At 46.5% G+C, this 18,058-nt stretch overlaps 1 protein-coding gene across 4 annotated transcripts in view; it reads right to left on the bottom strand.

Moving 5' to 3' along the window:
* Window positions 1–18,058, bottom strand: part of LOC138304161 (uncharacterized) — a 168,401-nt gene that overhangs the window by 110,204 nt on the left and 40,139 nt on the right. For all 4 annotated transcript variants that reach the window (XM_069243979.1, XM_069243982.1, XM_069243981.1 and 1 more), the window contains 4 exons: window positions 16,991–17,159; window positions 16,677–16,761; window positions 16,448–16,583; window positions 14,768–14,957 (listed from right to left, as the gene is read on the bottom strand). In XM_069243979.1, the coding sequence (XP_069100080.1) occupies window positions 14,768–14,957; window positions 16,448–16,583; window positions 16,677–16,761; window positions 16,991–17,145 (566 nt within the window). In that variant the 5' untranslated portion in view covers window positions 17,146–17,159. The remainder of the gene's footprint in view (window positions 1–14,767; window positions 14,958–16,447; window positions 16,584–16,676; window positions 16,762–16,990; window positions 17,160–18,058) is intronic.

Here is an 18,058-nt window from a genome sequence, read left to right as displayed (position 1 = left end):
CATCTGTATTTTCATTGAGGTGGGCTAAGTGTACGTCACCATAGGATTTGATGGATGCACTCAGGGTCCCCATTATACCCATTAAACATAGTTGATATTTGTCCTTTGTTACTTTACCTTGCATCTATACCCTAGCTCTTTCAATTGTTCTGATGAGGCTCGTAGAAATTTTGCAAAGGGGCCAAAAGGGTGTGACATATTTCATAAGAAGCTTTGCTCAGAATAGTGACACCATCAGGAAGTTAACTACCGGGTGCATTATAATTGAAGCTTTATTTTGTGTCCATAGGGCTCTTATACACAAGCTTCGAATAGCCTGAACCAGGATGAACTTTGAAAAATGTATCTCTAATTAATTTGAACTGTATACAAGAACACCACCGTTGTCATGTTATACACATTGTAATTATCCATGTAGATGTGGATGGGAAATATTGGTTAGTATAAAATGTCATATGTTAGTATGACATAATTTATTCAGTTATATAACAACAAAGTAAAAATATTGTAAGAAAAATAAACATGCAAGAGGACTTTGAGTGCTAACAGTTCTAAAAGGTGTACTGTAGGAAGTTGGCTCTGTATGTGCTATTTCAAAGTAAGGAATAGCATGCACAGAGTCCAAGGGTTCCCCTTAGAGGTAAAATAGTGGTAAAAATAGATAATACTAATGCTCTATTTTGTGGTAGTGTGGTCGAGCAGTAGGCTTATCCAAGGAGTAGTGTTAAGCATTTGTTGTACATACACATAGACAATAAATGAGGTACACACACTCAGAGACAAATCCAGCCAATAGGTTTTTATATAGAAAAATATCTTTTCTTAGTTTATTTTAAGAACCACAGGTTCAAATTCTACATGTAATAGCTCATTCGAAAGGTATTGCAGGTAAGTACTTTAGGAACTTCAAATCATCAAAATTGCATGTATACTTTTCAAGTTATTGACAAATAGCTGTTTTAAAAGTGGACACTTAGTGCAATTTTCACAGTTCCTAGGGGAGGTAAGTTTTGATTAGTTTTTCCAGGTAAGTAAGACACTTACAGGGTTCAGTTCTTGGTCCAAGGTAGCCCACCGTTGGGGGTTCAGAGCAACCCCAAAGTCACCACACCAGCAGCTCAGGGCCGGTCAGGTGCAGAGTTCAAAGTGGTGCCCAAAACACATAGGCTAGAATGGAGAGAAGGGGGTGCCCCGGTTCCGGTCTGCTTACAGGTAAGTACCCGCGTCTTCGGAGGGCAGACCAGGGGGGTTTTGTAGGGCACCGGGGGGGACACAAGTCCCCACAGAAATTTCACCCTCAGCGGCGCGGGGGCGGCCGGGTGCAGTGTAGAAACAAGCGTCGGGTTTGTAATGGAAGTCAATGGGAGATCTAGGGATCTCTTCAGCGCTGCAGGCAGGCAAGGGGGGGGTTCCTCGGGGAAACCTCCACTTGGTCAAGGGAGAGGGACTCCTGGGGGTCACTCCTCCAGTGAAAGTCCGGTCCTTCAGGTCCTGGGGGCTGCGGGTGCAGGGTCTCTCCCAGGTGTCGGGACTTTGGATTCAAGGAGTCGCGGTCAGGGGAAGCCTCGGGATTCCCTCTGCAGGCGGCGCTGTGGGGGCTCAGGGGGGACAGGTTTTGGTACTCACAGTATCAGAGTAGTCCTGGGGTCCCTCCTGAGGCGTCGGATCTCCACCAGCCGAGTCGGGGTCGCCGGGTGCAGTGTTGCAAGTCTCACGCTTCTTGCGGGGAGCTTGCAGGGATCTTTAAAGTTGCTGGAAACAAAGTTGCAGCTTTTCTTGGAGCAGGTCCGCTGTCCTCGGGAGTTTCTTGTCTTTTCGAAGCAGGGGCAGTCCTCAGAGGATGTCGAGGTCGCTGGTCCCTTCGGAAGCGTCGCTGGAGCAGGATCTTTGGAAGGCAGGAGACAGGCCGGTGAGTTTCTGGAGCCAAGGCAGTTGTCGTCTTCTGGTCTTCCGCTGCAGGGGTTTTCAGCTGGGCAGTCCTTCTTCTTGTTGCAGGAATCTAATTTTCTAGGGTTCAGGGTAGCCCTTAAATACTAAATTTAAGGGCGTGTTTAGGTCTGGGGGGTTAGTAGCCAATGGCTACTAGCCCTGAGGGTGGGTACACCCTCTTTGTGCCTCCTCCCAAGGGGAGGGGGTCACAATTCTAACCCTATTGGGGGAATCCTCCATCTGCAAGATGGAGGATTTCTAAAAGTTAGAGTCACCTCAGCTCAGGACACCTTAGGGGCTGTCCTGACTGGCCAGTGACTCCTCCTTGTTATTCTCATTATTTTCTCCGGCCTTGCCGCCAAAAGTGGGGCCTGGCCGGAGGGGGCGGGCAACTCCACTAGCTGGAGTGTCCTGCTGGGTTGGCACAAAGGAGGTGAGCCTTTGAGGCTCACCGCCAGGTGTGACAATTCCTGCCTGGGAGAGGTGTTAGCATCTCCACCCAGTGCAGGCTTTGTTACTGGCCTCAGAGTGACAAAGGCACTCTCCCCATGGGGCCAGCAACATGTCTCGGTTTGTGGCAGGCTGCTAAAACTAGTCAGCCTACACAGATAGTCGGTTAAGTTTCAGGGGGCACCTCTAAGGTGCCCTCTGTGGTGTATTTTACAATAAAATGTACACTGGCATCAGTGTGCATTTATTGTGCTGAGAAGTTTGATACCAAACTTCCCAGTTTTCAGTGTAGCCATTATGGTGCTGTGGAGTTCGTGTTTGACAGACTCCCAGACCATATACTCTTATGGCTACCCTGCACTTACAATGTCTAAGGTTTTGTTTAGACACTGTAGGGGTACCATGCTCATGCACTGGTACCCTCACCTATGGTATAGTGCACCCTGCCTTAGGGCTGTAAGGCCTGCTAGAGGGGTGTCTTACCTATACTGCATAGGCAGTGAGAGGCTGGCATGGCACCCTGAGGGGAGTGCCATGTCGACTTACTCGTTTTGTCCTCACTAGCACACACAAGCTGGCAAGCAGTGTGTCTGTGCTGAGTGAGAGGTCTTCAGGGTGGCATAAGACATGCTGCATCCCTTAGAGACCTTCCTTGGCATCAGGGCCCTTGGTACTAGAAGTACCAGTTACAAGGGACTTATCTGGATGCCAGGGTCTGCCAATTGTGGATACAAAAGTACAGGTTAGGGAAAGAACACTGGTGCTGGGGCCTGGTTAGCAGGCCTCAGCACACTTTCAATTGTAAACATAGCATCAGCAAAGGCAAAAAGTCAGGGGGCAACCATGCCAAGGAGGCATTTCCTTACACAACCCCCCCCCAAACGAAAGAGGATGAGACTAACCTTTCCCAAGAGAGTCTTCATTTTCTAAGTGGAAGAACCTGGAAAGGCCATCTGCATTGGCATGGGCAGTCCCAGGTCTGTGTTCCACTATAAAGTCCATTCCCTGTAGGGAGATGGACCACCTCAACAGTTTAGGATTTTCACCTTTCATTTGCATCAGCCATTTGAGAGGTCTGTGGTCAGTTTGAACTAGGAAGTGAGTCCCAAAGAGGTATGGTCTCAGCTTCTTCAGGGACCAAACCACAGCAAAGGCCTCCCTCTCAATGGCACTCCAACGCTGCTCCCTGGGGAGTAACCTCCTGCTAATGAAAGCAACAGGCTGGTCAAGGCCATCATCATTTGTTTGGGACAAAACTGCCCCTATCCCATGTTCAGAGGCATCAGTCTGCACAATGAACTGCTTAGAATAATCTGGAGCTTTGAGAACTGGTGCTGAGCACATTGCCTGTTTCAGGGTGTCAAAGGCCTGTTGGCAGTCCACAGTCCAGTTTACTTTCTTGGGCATTTTCTTGGAGGTGAGTTCAGTGAGGGCTGTCACAATGGATCCATATCCCTTCACAAACCTCCTGTAATACCCAGTCAAGCCAAGGAATGCCCTGACTTGAGTCTGGGTTTTTGGAGCTACCCAGTCCAGAATAGTCTGGATCTTGGGTTGGAGTGGCTGAACTTGGCCTCCACCTACAAGGTGTCCCAAGTAAACCACAGTTCCCTGCCCTATCTGGCATTTGGATGCCTTGATAGAGAGGCCTGCAGATTGCAGAGCCTTCAAAACCTTCCTCAGGTGGACCAGGTGATCCTGCCAGGTGGAGCTAAAGACAGCAATATCATCAAGATAAGCTGTGCTAAAGGACTCCAAGCCAGCAAGGACTTGATTCACCAACCTTTGGAAGGTGGCAGGGGCATTCTTTAAACCAAAGGGCATAACAGTAAACTGATAATGCCCATCAGGTGTGGAGAATGCTGTCTTTTCTTTTGCTCCAGGTGCCATTTTTATTTGCCAGTACCCTGCTGTCAAGTCAAAGGTACTTAGAAATTTGGCAGCACCTAATTTATCAATGAGCTCATCAGCTCTTGGAATTGGATGGGCATCTGTCTTGGTGACAGAATTGAGCCCTCTGTAGTCCACACAAAACCTCATCTCTTTCTTTCCATCTTTGGTGTGAGGTTTGGGGACTAAGACCACTGGGCTAGCCCAGGGGCTGTCAGAGCGCTCAATCACTCCCAATTCCAGCATCTTGTGGACTTCCACCTTGATGCTTTCCTTAACATGGTCAGACTGTCTGAAGATTTTGTTCTTGACAGGCATGCTGTCTCCTGTGTCCACATCATGGGTACACAGGTGGGTCTGACCAGGGGTTAGGGAGAAAAGCTCAGGAAACTGTTGTAGGACTCTCCTACAATCAGCCTGCTGTTGGCCAGAGAGGGTGTCTGAGTAGATCACTCCTTCTACTGTGCCATCTTTTGGGTCTGATGACAGAAGATCAGGGAGAGGTTCACTCTCTGCCTCCTGATCCTCATCTGTTACCATTAACAGATTCACATCAGCCCTGTCATGGAAGAGCTTAAGGCGGTTCACATGGATCACCCTCTTGGGGCTCCTGCTTGTGCCCAGGTCCACCAGGTAGGTGACCTGACTCTTCCTCTCTAGCACTGGGTAAGGGCCACTCCATTTGTCCTGGAGTGCCCTGGGAGCCACAGGCTCCAGAACCCAGACTTTCTGCCCTGGTTGGAACTCAACCAGTGCAGCCTTTTGGTCATACCAAAACTTCTGGAGTTGTTGGCTGGCCTCAAGGTTTTTGGTTGCCTTTTCCATGTACTCTGCCATTCTAGAGCGAAGGCCAAGTACATAGTCCACTATGTCCTGTTTAGGCTCATGGAGAGGTCTCTCCCAGCCTTCTTTAACAAGGGCAAGTGGTCCCCTTACAGGATGACCAAACAGAAGTTCAAAGGGTGAGAACCCTACTCCCTTCTGTGGTACCTCCCTGTAAGCGAAAAGCAGACATGGCAGGAGGACATCCCATCTCCTTTTGAGTTTTTCTGGGAGCCCCATGATCATGCCCTTTAATGTCTTGTTGAATCTCTCAACTAAGCCATTAGTTTGTGGATGGTAAGGTGTAGTGAATTTATAAGTCACTCCACACTCATTCCACATGTGCTTTAGGTATGCTGACATGAAGTTGGTACCTCTGTCAGACACCACCTCCTTAGGGAAACCCACTCTGGTAAAGATACCAATGAGGGCCTTGGCTACTGCAGGGGCAGTAGTCGACCTAAGGGGAATAGCCTCAGGATACCTGGTAGCATGATCCACTACTACCAGGATATACATATTTCCTGAGGCTGTGGGAGGTTCCAGTGGACCAACTATGTCCACACCCACTCTTTCAAAGGGCACCCCCACCACTGGAAGTGGAATGAGGGGGGCCTTTGGATGCCCACCTGTCTTACCACTGGCTTGACAGGTGGGGCAGGAGAGGCAAAACTCCTTAACCATGTTGGACATATTGGGCCAGTAGAAGTGGTTGACTAACCTCTCCCACGTCTTGGTTTGTCCCAAATGTCCAGCAAGGGGAATGTCATGGGCCAATGTTAGGATGAACCCTCTGAACAGCTGAGGCACTACCACTCTCCTAGTGGCACCAGGTTTGGGGTCTCTGGCCTCAGTGTACAGGAGCCCATCTTCCCAATAGACCCTATGTGTTCCATTTTTCTTGCCTTTGGACTCTTCAGCAGCTTGCTGCCTAAGGCCTTCAAGAGAGGGACAGGTTTCTTGTCCCTTACACAGCTCTTCCCTTGAGGGTCCCCCTGGGCCTAAGAGCTCAACCTGATAAGGTTCAAGCTCCAAAGGCTCAGTTCCCTCAGAGGGCAGAACTTCTTCCTGAGAAGAGAGGTTCCCTTTCTTTTGCTGTGTTGCAGTTGGTTCCCCAACTGACTTTCCTTTTCTCTTGGTAGGCTGGGCCATTCTTCCAGACTCCAGCTCTACTTGTTCACCCTGTGCCTTGCACTGTGCTCTGGTTTTCACACACACCAGTTCAGGGATACCCAGCATTGCTGCATGGGTTTTTAGTTCTACCTCAGCCCATGCTGAGGACTCCAGGTCATTTCCAAGCAGACAGTCCACTGGGATATTTGAGGAGACCACCACCTGTTTCAGGCCATTGACCCCTCCCCATTCTAAAGTAACCATTGCCATGGGATGTACTTTTCTCTGATTGTCAGCGTTGGTGACTGTGTAAGTTTTTCCAGTCAGGTATTGGCCAGGGGAAACCAGTTTCTCTGTCACCATGGTGACACTGGCACCTGTATCCCTCAGGCCCTCTATTCTAGTCCCATTAATTAAGAGTTGCTGTCTGTATTTTTGCATGTTAGGCGGCCAGACAGCTAGTGTGGCTAAATCCACCCCACCCTCAGAAACTAGAGTAGCTTCAGTGTGGACCCTGATTTGCTCTGGGCACACTGTGGATCCCACTTGGAGACTAGCCATACCAGTGTTACCTGGATGGGAGTTTGGAGTGGAACCTTTCTTGGGACAGGCCTTGTCTCCAGTTTGGTGTCCATGCTGTTTACAGCTATGACACCAGGCCTTTTTGGGATCAAAGTTTTTACCCTTGTACCCATTGTTTTGTGAAGAGGCTCTGGGCCCACCCTCCTGTGCAGGTTTTTGGGGGCCTGTAGAAGACTCTTTACTATTTTTAGTTTTGGTTGTCTCATCACCCTTCTGCTGGGGAGTCTTTGTGACCCCTTTCTTTTGGTCACCCCCTGTTGAAGTCTTGGACACCCTTGTCTTGACCCAATGGTCCGCCTTCTTTCCCAATTCTTGGGGAGAAATTGGTCCTAGGTCTACCAGATGCTGATGCAGTTTATCATTGAAACAATTACTTAACAGGTGTTCTTTCACAAATAAATTGTACAGCCCATCATAATTACTTACACCACTGCCTTGAATCCAACCATCTAGTGTTTTCACTGAGTAGTCAACAAAGTCAACCCAGGTCTGGCTCGAGGATTTTTGAGCCCCCCTGAACCTAATCCTGTACTCCTCAGTGGAGAATCCAAAGCCCTCAATCAGGGTACCCTTCATGAGGTCATAAGATTCTGCATCTTGTCCAGAGAGTGTGAGGAGTCTATCCCTACACTTTCCTGTGAACATTTCCCAAAGGAGAGCACCCCAGTGAGATTTGTTCACTTTTCTGGTTACACAAGCCCTCTCAAAAGCTGTGAACCATTTGGTGATGTCATCACCATCTTCATATTTAGTTACAATCCCTTTGGGGATTTTCAACATGTCAGGAGAATCTCTGACCCTATTTATATTGCTGCCACCATTGATGGGTCCTAGGCCCATCTCTTGTCTTTCCCTCTCTATGGCTAGGATCTGTCTTTCCAAAGCCAATCTTTTGGCCATCCTGGCTAACTGGATGTCCTCTTCACTGGAGTTATCCTCAGTGATTTCAGAGTTGTTGGTCCCTCCTGTGAGGGAACCAGCATCTCTGACTATTATTTGTGGAGTCAGGGCTTGAGAAGCCCTGCTCTCCCTAAGTAGGACTGGAGGGGGGGAATTTCCCTCCAAGTCACTATCTTCATCCTCTGAGTTGCCATCCTCAGAGGGGTTGGCCTTTTCAAACTCTGCCAAAAGCTCCTGGAGCTGTACTTTGGTAGGTTTGGGGCCCATTGCTATTTTCTTTAGTTTACAGAGTGACCTTAGCTCTCTCATCTGTAGATGGAGGTAAGGTGTGGTGTCGAGTTCCACCACATTCACATCTGTGCTAGACATTATGCTTCTAAAAGTTGGAATACTTTTTAAGAAACTAAAACTGGTTCTAGAATCTAATTCAAACTTCTAACAAACTTTTAAACTCTAAAAGAAATGCTAAACAGGATCTAACACAAGGCCCTAGCAGGTCTTTTAAGAATTTAGAAAACTTTTCAAATTGCAAAAATCAATTTCTAATGACAATTTTGGAATTTGTCGTGTGATCAGGTATTGGCTGAGTAGTCCAGCAAATGCAAAGTCTTGTACCCCACCGCTGATCCACCAATGTAGGAAGTTGGCTCTGTATGTGCTATTTCAAAGTAAGGAATAGCATGCACAGAGTCCAAGGGTTCCCCTTAGAGGTAAAATAGTGGTAAAAATAGATAATACTAATGCTCTATTTTGTGGTAGTGTGGTCGAGCAGTAGGCTTATCCAAGGAGTAGTGTTAAGCATTTGTTGTACATACACATAGACAATAAATGAGGTACACACACTCAGAGACAAATCCAGCCAATAGGTTTTTATATAGAAAAATATCTTTTCTTAGTTTATTTTAAGAACCACAGGTTCAAATTCTACATGTAATAGCTCATTCGAAAGGTATTGCAGGTAAGTACTTTAGGAACTTCAAATCATCAAAATTGCATGTATACTTTTCAAGTTATTGACAAATAGCTGTTTTAAAAGTGGACACTTAGTGCAATTTTCACAGTTCCTAGGGGAGGTAAGTTTTGATTAGTTTTTCCAGGTAAGTAAGACACTTACAGGGTTCAGTTCTTGGTCCAAGGTAGCCCACCGTTGGGGGTTCAGAGCAACCCCAAAGTCACCACACCAGCAGCTCAGGGCCGGTCAGGTGCAGAGTTCAAAGTGGTGCCCAAAACACATAGGCTAGAATGGAGAGAAGGGGGTGCCCCGGTTCCGGTCTGCTTACAGGTAAGTACCCGCGTCTTCGGAGGGCAGACCAGGGGGGTTTTGTAGGGCACCGGGGGGGACACAAGTCCCCACAGAAATTTCACCCTCAGCGGCGCGGGGGCGGCCGGGTGCAGTGTAGAAACAAGCGTCGGGTTTGTAATGGAAGTCAATGGGAGATCTAGGGATCTCTTCAGCGCTGCAGGCAGGCAAGGGGGGGGTTCCTCGGGGAAACCTCCACTTGGTCAAGGGAGAGGGACTCCTGGGGGTCACTCCTCCAGTGAAAGTCCGGTCCTTCAGGTCCTGGGGGCTGCGGGTGCAGGGTCTCTCCCAGGTGTCGGGACTTTGGATTCAAGGAGTCGCGGTCAGGGGAAGCCTCGGGATTCCCTCTGCAGGCGGCGCTGTGGGGGCTCAGGGGGGACAGGTTTTGGTACTCACAGTATCAGAGTAGTCCTGGGGTCCCTCCTGAGGCGTCGGATCTCCACCAGCCGAGTCGGGGTCGCCGGGTGCAGTGTTGCAAGTCTCACGCTTCTTGCGGGGAGCTTGCAGGGATCTTTAAAGTTGCTGGAAACAAAGTTGCAGCTTTTCTTGGAGCAGGTCCGCTGTCCTCGGGAGTTTCTTGTCTTTTCGAAGCAGGGGCAGTCCTCAGAGGATGTCGAGGTCGCTGGTCCCTTCGGAAGCGTCGCTGGAGCAGGATCTTTGGAAGGCAGGAGACAGGCCGGTGAGTTTCTGGAGCCAAGGCAGTTGTCGTCTTCTGGTCTTCCGCTGCAGGGGTTTTCAGCTGGGCAGTCCTTCTTCTTGTTGCAGGAATCTAATTTTCTAGGGTTCAGGGTAGCCCTTAAATACTAAATTTAAGGGCGTGTTTAGGTCTGGGGGGTTAGTAGCCAATGGCTACTAGCCCTGAGGGTGGGTACACCCTCTTTGTGCCTCCTCCCAAGGGGAGGGGGTCACAATTCTAACCCTATTGGGGGAATCCTCCATCTGCAAGATGGAGGATTTCTAAAAGTTAGAGTCACCTCAGCTCAGGACACCTTAGGGGCTGTCCTGACTGGCCAGTGACTCCTCCTTGTTATTCTCATTATTTTCTCCGGCCTTGCCGCCAAAAGTGGGGCCTGGCCGGAGGGGGCGGGCAACTCCACTAGCTGGAGTGTCCTGCTGGGTTGGCACAAAGGAGGTGAGCCTTTGAGGCTCACCGCCAGGTGTGACAATTCCTGCCTGGGAGAGGTGTTAGCATCTCCACCCAGTGCAGGCTTTGTTACTGGCCTCAGAGTGACAAAGGCACTCTCCCCATGGGGCCAGCAACATGTCTCGGTTTGTGGCAGGCTGCTAAAACTAGTCAGCCTACACAGATAGTCGGTTAAGTTTCAGGGGGCACCTCTAAGGTGCCCTCTGTGGTGTATTTTACAATAAAATGTACACTGGCATCAGTGTGCATTTATTGTGCTGAGAAGTTTGATACCAAACTTCCCAGTTTTCAGTGTAGCCATTATGGTGCTGTGGAGTTCGTGTTTGACAGACTCCCAGACCATATACTCTTATGGCTACCCTGCACTTACAATGTCTAAGGTTTTGTTTAGACACTGTAGGGGTACCATGCTCATGCACTGGTACCCTCACCTATGGTATAGTGCACCCTGCCTTAGGGCTGTAAGGCCTGCTAGAGGGGTGTCTTACCTATACTGCATAGGCAGTGAGAGGCTGGCATGGCACCCTGAGGGGAGTGCCATGTCGACTTACTCGTTTTGTCCTCACTAGCACACACAAGCTGGCAAGCAGTGTGTCTGTGCTGAGTGAGAGGTCTTCAGGGTGGCATAAGACATGCTGCATCCCTTAGAGACCTTCCTTGGCATCAGGGCCCTTGGTACTAGAAGTACCAGTTACAAGGGACTTATCTGGATGCCAGGGTCTGCCAATTGTGGATACAAAAGTACAGGTTAGGGAAAGAACACTGGTGCTGGGGCCTGGTTAGCAGGCCTCAGCACACTTTCAATTGTAAACATAGCATCAGCAAAGGCAAAAAGTCAGGGGGCAACCATGCCAAGGAGGCATTTCCTTACATGTACCATAAATGAATACCGCATCAGGGAACGTAATATAGAGTTGAGGCGAATCTTAACTTTTTAGTTGCCACATATTCCCATCATGATTGTGAAAATTGTTCTATTTTCCCCCTAGAGAGCTATATTTTTTTAGGATTGAGCAAACAAGCGCTCTAGGCTACTGTATTCTCTATGTTGGCTTTTAACTACACCCATGTTACGCCCATCAGTTTCGTTGGGTAGAAGGCTTGCCTTTTAAAAATCGCTCGATTTTATTTGTGAAAGGCATGCATATGTCATGCCTTTTCTGGTGTTTAGCCCTCCTCGAGCGCACCGGCCAACTACTGAAAACATATGAGACTCCATGTTTTAAGCATGGTTTCTGGACTACTTTTTATTTCCTACGCAGCGCGATGTCGCTGCACATTTGCTGAAACGTTGGACTGCAAGCGAACTTTTTTTCATTTTATGTGGGAATAAAAGTCTGGTAAGGACTTTACAACGCTAATAGCTCTAAGTGGAGAAAATGCGAGACATATTGTATTGCAAATGCTTGTTTTATTACACTTTGCTTTTCTCCTCAAGCTCTTGGGGGTCACCGGGAGAACCCTATGCATGCTTATGGTCTTTCAAAGCTTGTTTTCAGCATAGATTTGCATTTTGTAAATAAACAAATTTGTGAGGTCAAAGGACATCCACGTTTCTGTTCCCTATGAACAGGCTTCCACGTTTACATTAGTTCTACATACATGTATTCCAGCAGTCCACTAATCAAAGCCAAATGTTCATACATATTTAACACACAAGCCTCTGCTGACTTATACTGTGGCCACAATCGCAGGTTAGAGCCACTAGATAACTGACATTACTGCAGTGTCTGTGTTCACTGTTAAGCGTTTATGTTAGTGTATCTCTGTCATACGGTTACTTAGTTATTTTTTTCCTATAAAAGCAGGGGTTTGATAGGGAATAAAGAATTGTGAATACAATGATAAGAATTGTAAACAATGCAGCACTTGGCAAATTTACTAACAACATGGTTCAAATAGGCACCTGCTAGCCTGGCTTCATATACCATGTATTTCGACCTCCAGAGTGACACCCTACCGCTCAAGTCAATGTGTGTTATCAGAGAAAGAACATTCAGAAAGCAGCACACTGCTGGCACACCCTCAATAATCTCCGGACGGGCTCTGCAGTGCCCTTAATACCTCACACTGTCCCCAAATTGTCTTTGGGTTTATGAATCTGGATTTACTGGTCTTTCTTTAATCTGATCTCTGCTATCTAACCTCCCAGTGCATGCGTTCTAAATCATAGTGCAAAATTGGTTAACTTCTAATGGCATATTTATTTAACTTTTAAATAAGGCACATGCACAAATGCATAAAATACACTTGTGGTATACAAGTTTAACGCCACAGTGGAGGTTACACCACATGGCATCAGGCACACCACAGTAGTATATGTGGTTGCAATCTAAAAACACTGCAGTACCATATGCCAAAAGTTCCAGTCTGGGGCATGGCGCTTTTGATACATTTATACTAAACAGGTTCTAGTGTGAGGAAGGTTTTTGAAAAGTAATTCTTCCCAGCCATCAGGTGTCTGCTCATAGTTGGTAGTTGGAGAAAATACAAGTTTAGAACCAGTCAGGGTTGGTTTGTCAGGAGTGATCCTCATTTCAATATGGTGGAATGAATGGATCCCTAGAACCTTCCAAAGCCCAGTTCTCATTTGAAGGAGGTAAGTCATAATACTATGATAAAGGGACCCATGTACATTCTGGCTTTCTTTCCAGGGGTGGTCAGACGTGTGACATGAATGCAGAGATCCTAAACCAGACCTCAGATATCCACACTTGGTACATTAGCCTAGAATAAGCATTAGCATTGCTAACCGTCTCTTGTTCTCCCTCTGAAGAGGTGCTCTTTCCCAGCTGCAACCCACTCAGATCAGGAATTAAAATCAGAATTGCTGTTACCTGTGTTTATGTTATTTGGGATCAGCATTAGAATTATCAATATCAGTGCACTGGCACAGCTCCTATATAGAAGAAATTCAGGTGAAACTGTAGAACAGTGTTCAGTGAGGTGATATGCATGTCCTCCCTGTTCATATGCATAAATCAAGGGGAAGTTAATATCCTGTGTGTGCGCAAACAACCCAACTATGATACAGTTTGGCTTATACAGGACAAGTACTTTTCATATGTGCCTCACTGCACTACATTCTGGACAGTGTAAAACAGAAATGGACAAGACAACAAGTCTGGCTTTTAAATGCAAAACAACGCTAATGTATGAATTACACCTATACTGTGTACATGCATTGGCAAGTTAAACCTGTTGGCCATGGGGTAGATGTCCTACAGGATGGGAAATTTATCACTAACTTCCAAGAGGTGGATATAGCAGGCAACAAGGACAATGGAATATAACAAATGTATTGAATCAGGCCCCGTATGAAGAAGATGTGTAGAATGATCCTTACATGGTGCACAAGTTGCTGATCTGACACAAGTCATTTCTTCTGTGTAAACTGGGATTTAGGAATAGGAACCTTCCCAGGACAGACAAGCATTCCTTCAGTTGGCAAGCTAACATTGGTGTGGAAATAACTTAGGAGACGTAAGGCACTACTTCGATGTCACTGAAAATATAGCACTTGGATCTAGACTGTGGATTATAGAATTGTCCGCATGGTGTTTCCATGTCTTGGACTCAGATATTTTTCTACAAGGAGCATACAGTTCCTGTGTTTTCTTTTTATGAGGAATTTCTATAAAAAAAGTTTTTTTCCTCTTACTAGAAAATGTTAGCTGGGAAAGTGGCTCAAATTATTATTGATACCACTGGGTTTCCGGAGTATCGAGATATCAAACATTTCACAAATCAGGATTTGCATTCTGGCTTGTTTCAGTACTTCCAATAGATCTTTCGATAAACCTCAGCCCTTTTAAGGAGGTAAACTCACCAAACTGGAATTTGTTCCTTCTCATAGTCAGCTTTGCACTCAACTTCCCTTTATCATCTGTCCAGTGGCGCACTCCAGTCTCTTGTATGTTTTTGCCACATGCTCTCTCTATTCATCCTTGTGCCTTATTTCTCTCACTCTTGTTACTGGATTCCATCCATCTTCTGCCTTGCAAACTTTTCTCATCCACTTTGCACCATTTCTCTCTCTCATCTATCTTAGTTCTATCTCCTTTCTCTAACGTATCTTATGTCTTGCTCGTTCTCTCGTTGGTTGTGCATCTTGTTCTTCTATCTCATTCATGTTGGGCTTCAGTCCACACTCTCATATTTTTTGTACTTTGTTCTCTCACTCCTCAATCATTCCCTTTCCCACACTTCATGCACCTTGGTCCTGTCTCCCATATATTTTCTCAGTTTTCTTATTTGTCGACCATCACTCATCCCATGTTTACCTCACTACCTACTCCCTTACATCTTATGTCATGCAGAACCCTAATCCATATTGTGCCAACATATACTCTCGTCGGTTATGGTCTTTAGAGCTCTTGCTTCCTTTTTGAGCCTTGCTCCCATTACTCTTCCAGCTTGTGCCAGTTTGCTGCCATCGCTAACCTGTCTAGTACTTCATGCTGCTCTTTTAACTGTTCTGTGCCTTGCTTCTTGCTTAGTCTTCATATTCATACTGAGATCTTCACCTACAATACGCGCTCCCCAGTTACACTACGAGCCCATCTGCAGTGTCAAGGGCTCTCTACTCTTCTGAAAGATTCAGAGTGAGATCCTCACCTGGGTTGTATGTTCCTCACCTGGGCCTGCAGGTGTTGATCCTCTCTTTGGTTTCTGTGTCATAAACATGGATGTCGTTGCTGGAACCTGCAGTCAAGAAGCAAGTCCCAGATGGATTAAATGTCCCAGTGAGGATCTGTCGGTCTTCAGAAATGGTTTGCAGGCAGGTCTGTGTGGAGAGGTGCCAGAACTTCACGAGGCCACTTGCATCTGATGAGGAGAGGAAGGTGGAGTCAGAGCCAGGTATTCACCTCCCCGCCCCAAACACTCTATTCCTGTAAGGACCCTGGTTGGAACTGTGCCTTCCAAACCCCAGCGCATTACCTGTCTCTTTCCCTCAGCTACTCTCATTGCTTTTCTTCTAGACCAAGGCCCGTTCTAGTGCTGCACCCCACCCATTCCCCCATTGCAATCTCGCTCCTTTCAGGTCCTCTTACTTCTCCTATCAACTGACACAGCCCACGTCTGTACCTGTCAATCCTCTGCTCATCATCTAACATCACCACCCAGACCACTTAATGCTCCCTCCCATGAGACCAGGAGCAAGCTGGATCAGTGAATGGTCCTCTTCACTGTGCTAAATGCTCTTCTAGGTCACTCTCACAACTGTTTTTGCAAGTTACCAAAAAGGAGATACAGACCGTTCTAAAATCCATTTTCAAACTTTGCTACTATCAAGCATAATTTTCCCTGATCCCCTCCAGATTCTTGGAATAAAACAGCACTGTGTTCTAAGAAATCTACTGTTTACTGTAAGAAGATAAGGTGCAGCAAAGAAACCAGACGTTATCCAACAAGTGCTAGACAAAACAACTGAATAAATAAGTTTCCATTACTGAGCCTACTCTATTATGTTTACAATCCTATCCATATATTGTTTAGTAAGTCTTCATTTGGCCTCAGTTTACTACCTATTACCTGTGGATAATTGTGCTCCTCCACACATGTATTTACTTTCACCTCATTCATAGTTATGTGTGGTTTGCAGCTTCCAAAAGCTGGCCATGCAAATGTGAATAAACAGGCAAGCAGAAAAGAAAGTCCAAACTAGAGGCAGAAATCAGGTAAAGCCTTGCTGTACCCTCATACTTAACTGCCCTCAGTCGTAACAGGGAGCTACAGGTTTACAGAGGAAACTAGAGAGAAATCGTTTGTGACTGTTAGGGGGGATATAGACATGAGAAGCAGGGTGTTTGTGTGTGCTAGAGAGAGAATGAGAATAAGGAGGGTTCTATTTTTAAGAAACCCCTCACCAACAGTTTTTTGCCTCGCCCTATGCAGACTTTTGTATCAAATCTGTCATCAACATTTTAGGGTCGGCATCCTCTGTTTAAAACCAAGTAATGATCTGCCTGTTAATGATCGGATCAACCACCTGTGGGATTTGGGCATTCTTCAAAAGCTGGAGCTGTGGCCCCTGACCATATCTTTCCTAACGGGGCAGTTTGACACAATGGCTAGCTATTCATTCAGTTCCGAATCTGCGGCACACAGATATTTAGATTTTTTTCAAAGCGCCTTCCAATTTTCATCACTCTTCTCTTAAGTGGACCCAGGCTGGATCAGCGTCTGACAATAAGCAGTGTTTTCATATCTTCTAGCTTCCTTGCTTTTCCCTCTGTTGGCCCAGGCTGAATCCTGGGCCCTTTTATTCCTTCTATGTCTAGTGACATGTTGCTATCGCTTAATGTGCGTCTTACATGTGGCCAGAAGTAAGTCTCCGGTGGAAGATGAGCTCTGTGGGTAAAAGCGCAGGCTCGTGACAGGCAGGGATGCATCCACAGATTCACTGTCACTCAGCATATGCACACATGATCCCTCGCTCACCATGTATACCTAAGCAAGAAGAAGACAGAAGGCATAAATGGACCACTGCGATCTTGACGTGCCTATCAAGAAAAGACAACACCGAGTACGTCAGCATTTTACCTTGATGACACCACTGATAAGTCCGACAGCCAGCAAGGTCCCTCGCTTATTGAATTGGCAGTACATTGCTTCCTCTCCACAGTCTCTGAGTCAGCAAGCAGGGGGATGTGCAAGGGACAAAAAAAAGATTTTTATTCATGCACAGCTCATCTTAGGAAATGAGTATCCTGTGGGCATCCCAACCTCACTATGAGCTCCACCACCAAAGGAAACTGGCTCCAAGGTGACATAAGCCTCGAAAGCCGGGGTCTACTGTACAGAAATCACATTATGACTTTGTTGTACACCACACAATAAGCATCAGCAATGCTTACATAATTTTAATGATCCGCAGGTCCCCCTGGACGGATGGTTCTGGAGCAGGAGGGGCATATTCAGTGTCTTCAGATGCATAGCTGTCCCATTGTGAACTGTAGGAAAAGGAGCGACTTGGCACTAGACGACGGGGGGTCACAAACAGGCTGTACATGGCTATGCGATCACCTGTCAAATTCAGAATACAAGCAAAAACACTGGTTATGACTCAGAGATGCCTCAATTCTGCAAACAACCAGTCACCCCTATGCTGAGATAAATAGTCAGTTTGTTCTTTTCCTGTGTTTGTTATTTTCCTGTCTCTTGAAACCCTCTGCATGTTTTCAAAATCACCGCATTTGCTAAACTGAGGCAGCAAAAAAAGAGACAACACAAGTGTTTCGTTCGAACTTTAAAAAAAAAAAAAAGGATGGGCAACAAGTTCTGATTTCATGCCAGGCCAGTTCTGTGTGGCCTGCCCAATTCAGGAACAAACAATCTTCAGAACAAGCATGACAGACTTCACTGCGACCAGAGTGAAATGCCAATGGCCTCAGGCAGCTGTAGACAGACAATTATGTGAGAATCACAACAGAGGTGGATTGGCATCACCCATATGTTGATAGTCAGGAGTACATTTCGAGAAGCTGTGGGCTTCAACAACAAAAAAACACCTTGCTATCCATGCACCTGTGATCATTTTGTATTTTTTTCCAGCTGTCTGGGCTCGAACTTTCAGAGGAACGTGCATGATATTGTAATGCAGTACGTAACTAGACATATTTTGATATTTGTCTTTCTCTGGCAGCAGAATAGACAGAAGGAGAGCAGCCATGAGGAATGTATTACAGTCCCACAAGGAAAGCATTACAATCTCAGCACCCTCCCCTTCCATTATTAACTTTAAACTTAATAGCGCAAATTTGATTTGGAGAGCAATATGGATTTAACAGGGGTGTGGAATTTAATAAAATATATACTTGCCCATGGGACAGGTTGCTTCTTAAATCTACTTGTCCTCTAAAACAATCTACTTGTCCCTTTAGTGCCGTATAATGCTGCAACAAATTATAGCAGCCGTCTCATTC

The sequence above is a fragment of the Pleurodeles waltl genome, chromosome 7, assembly GCF_031143425.1.
Source record: "Pleurodeles waltl isolate 20211129_DDA chromosome 7, aPleWal1.hap1.20221129, whole genome shotgun sequence".
In the NCBI taxonomy this organism is placed as follows: Eukaryota; Metazoa; Chordata; class Amphibia; order Caudata; family Salamandridae; genus Pleurodeles; species Pleurodeles waltl.
The sequence above is the reverse complement of the archived record's forward strand: the minus strand, read 5'-3'. Positions and strand labels throughout refer to the sequence as shown.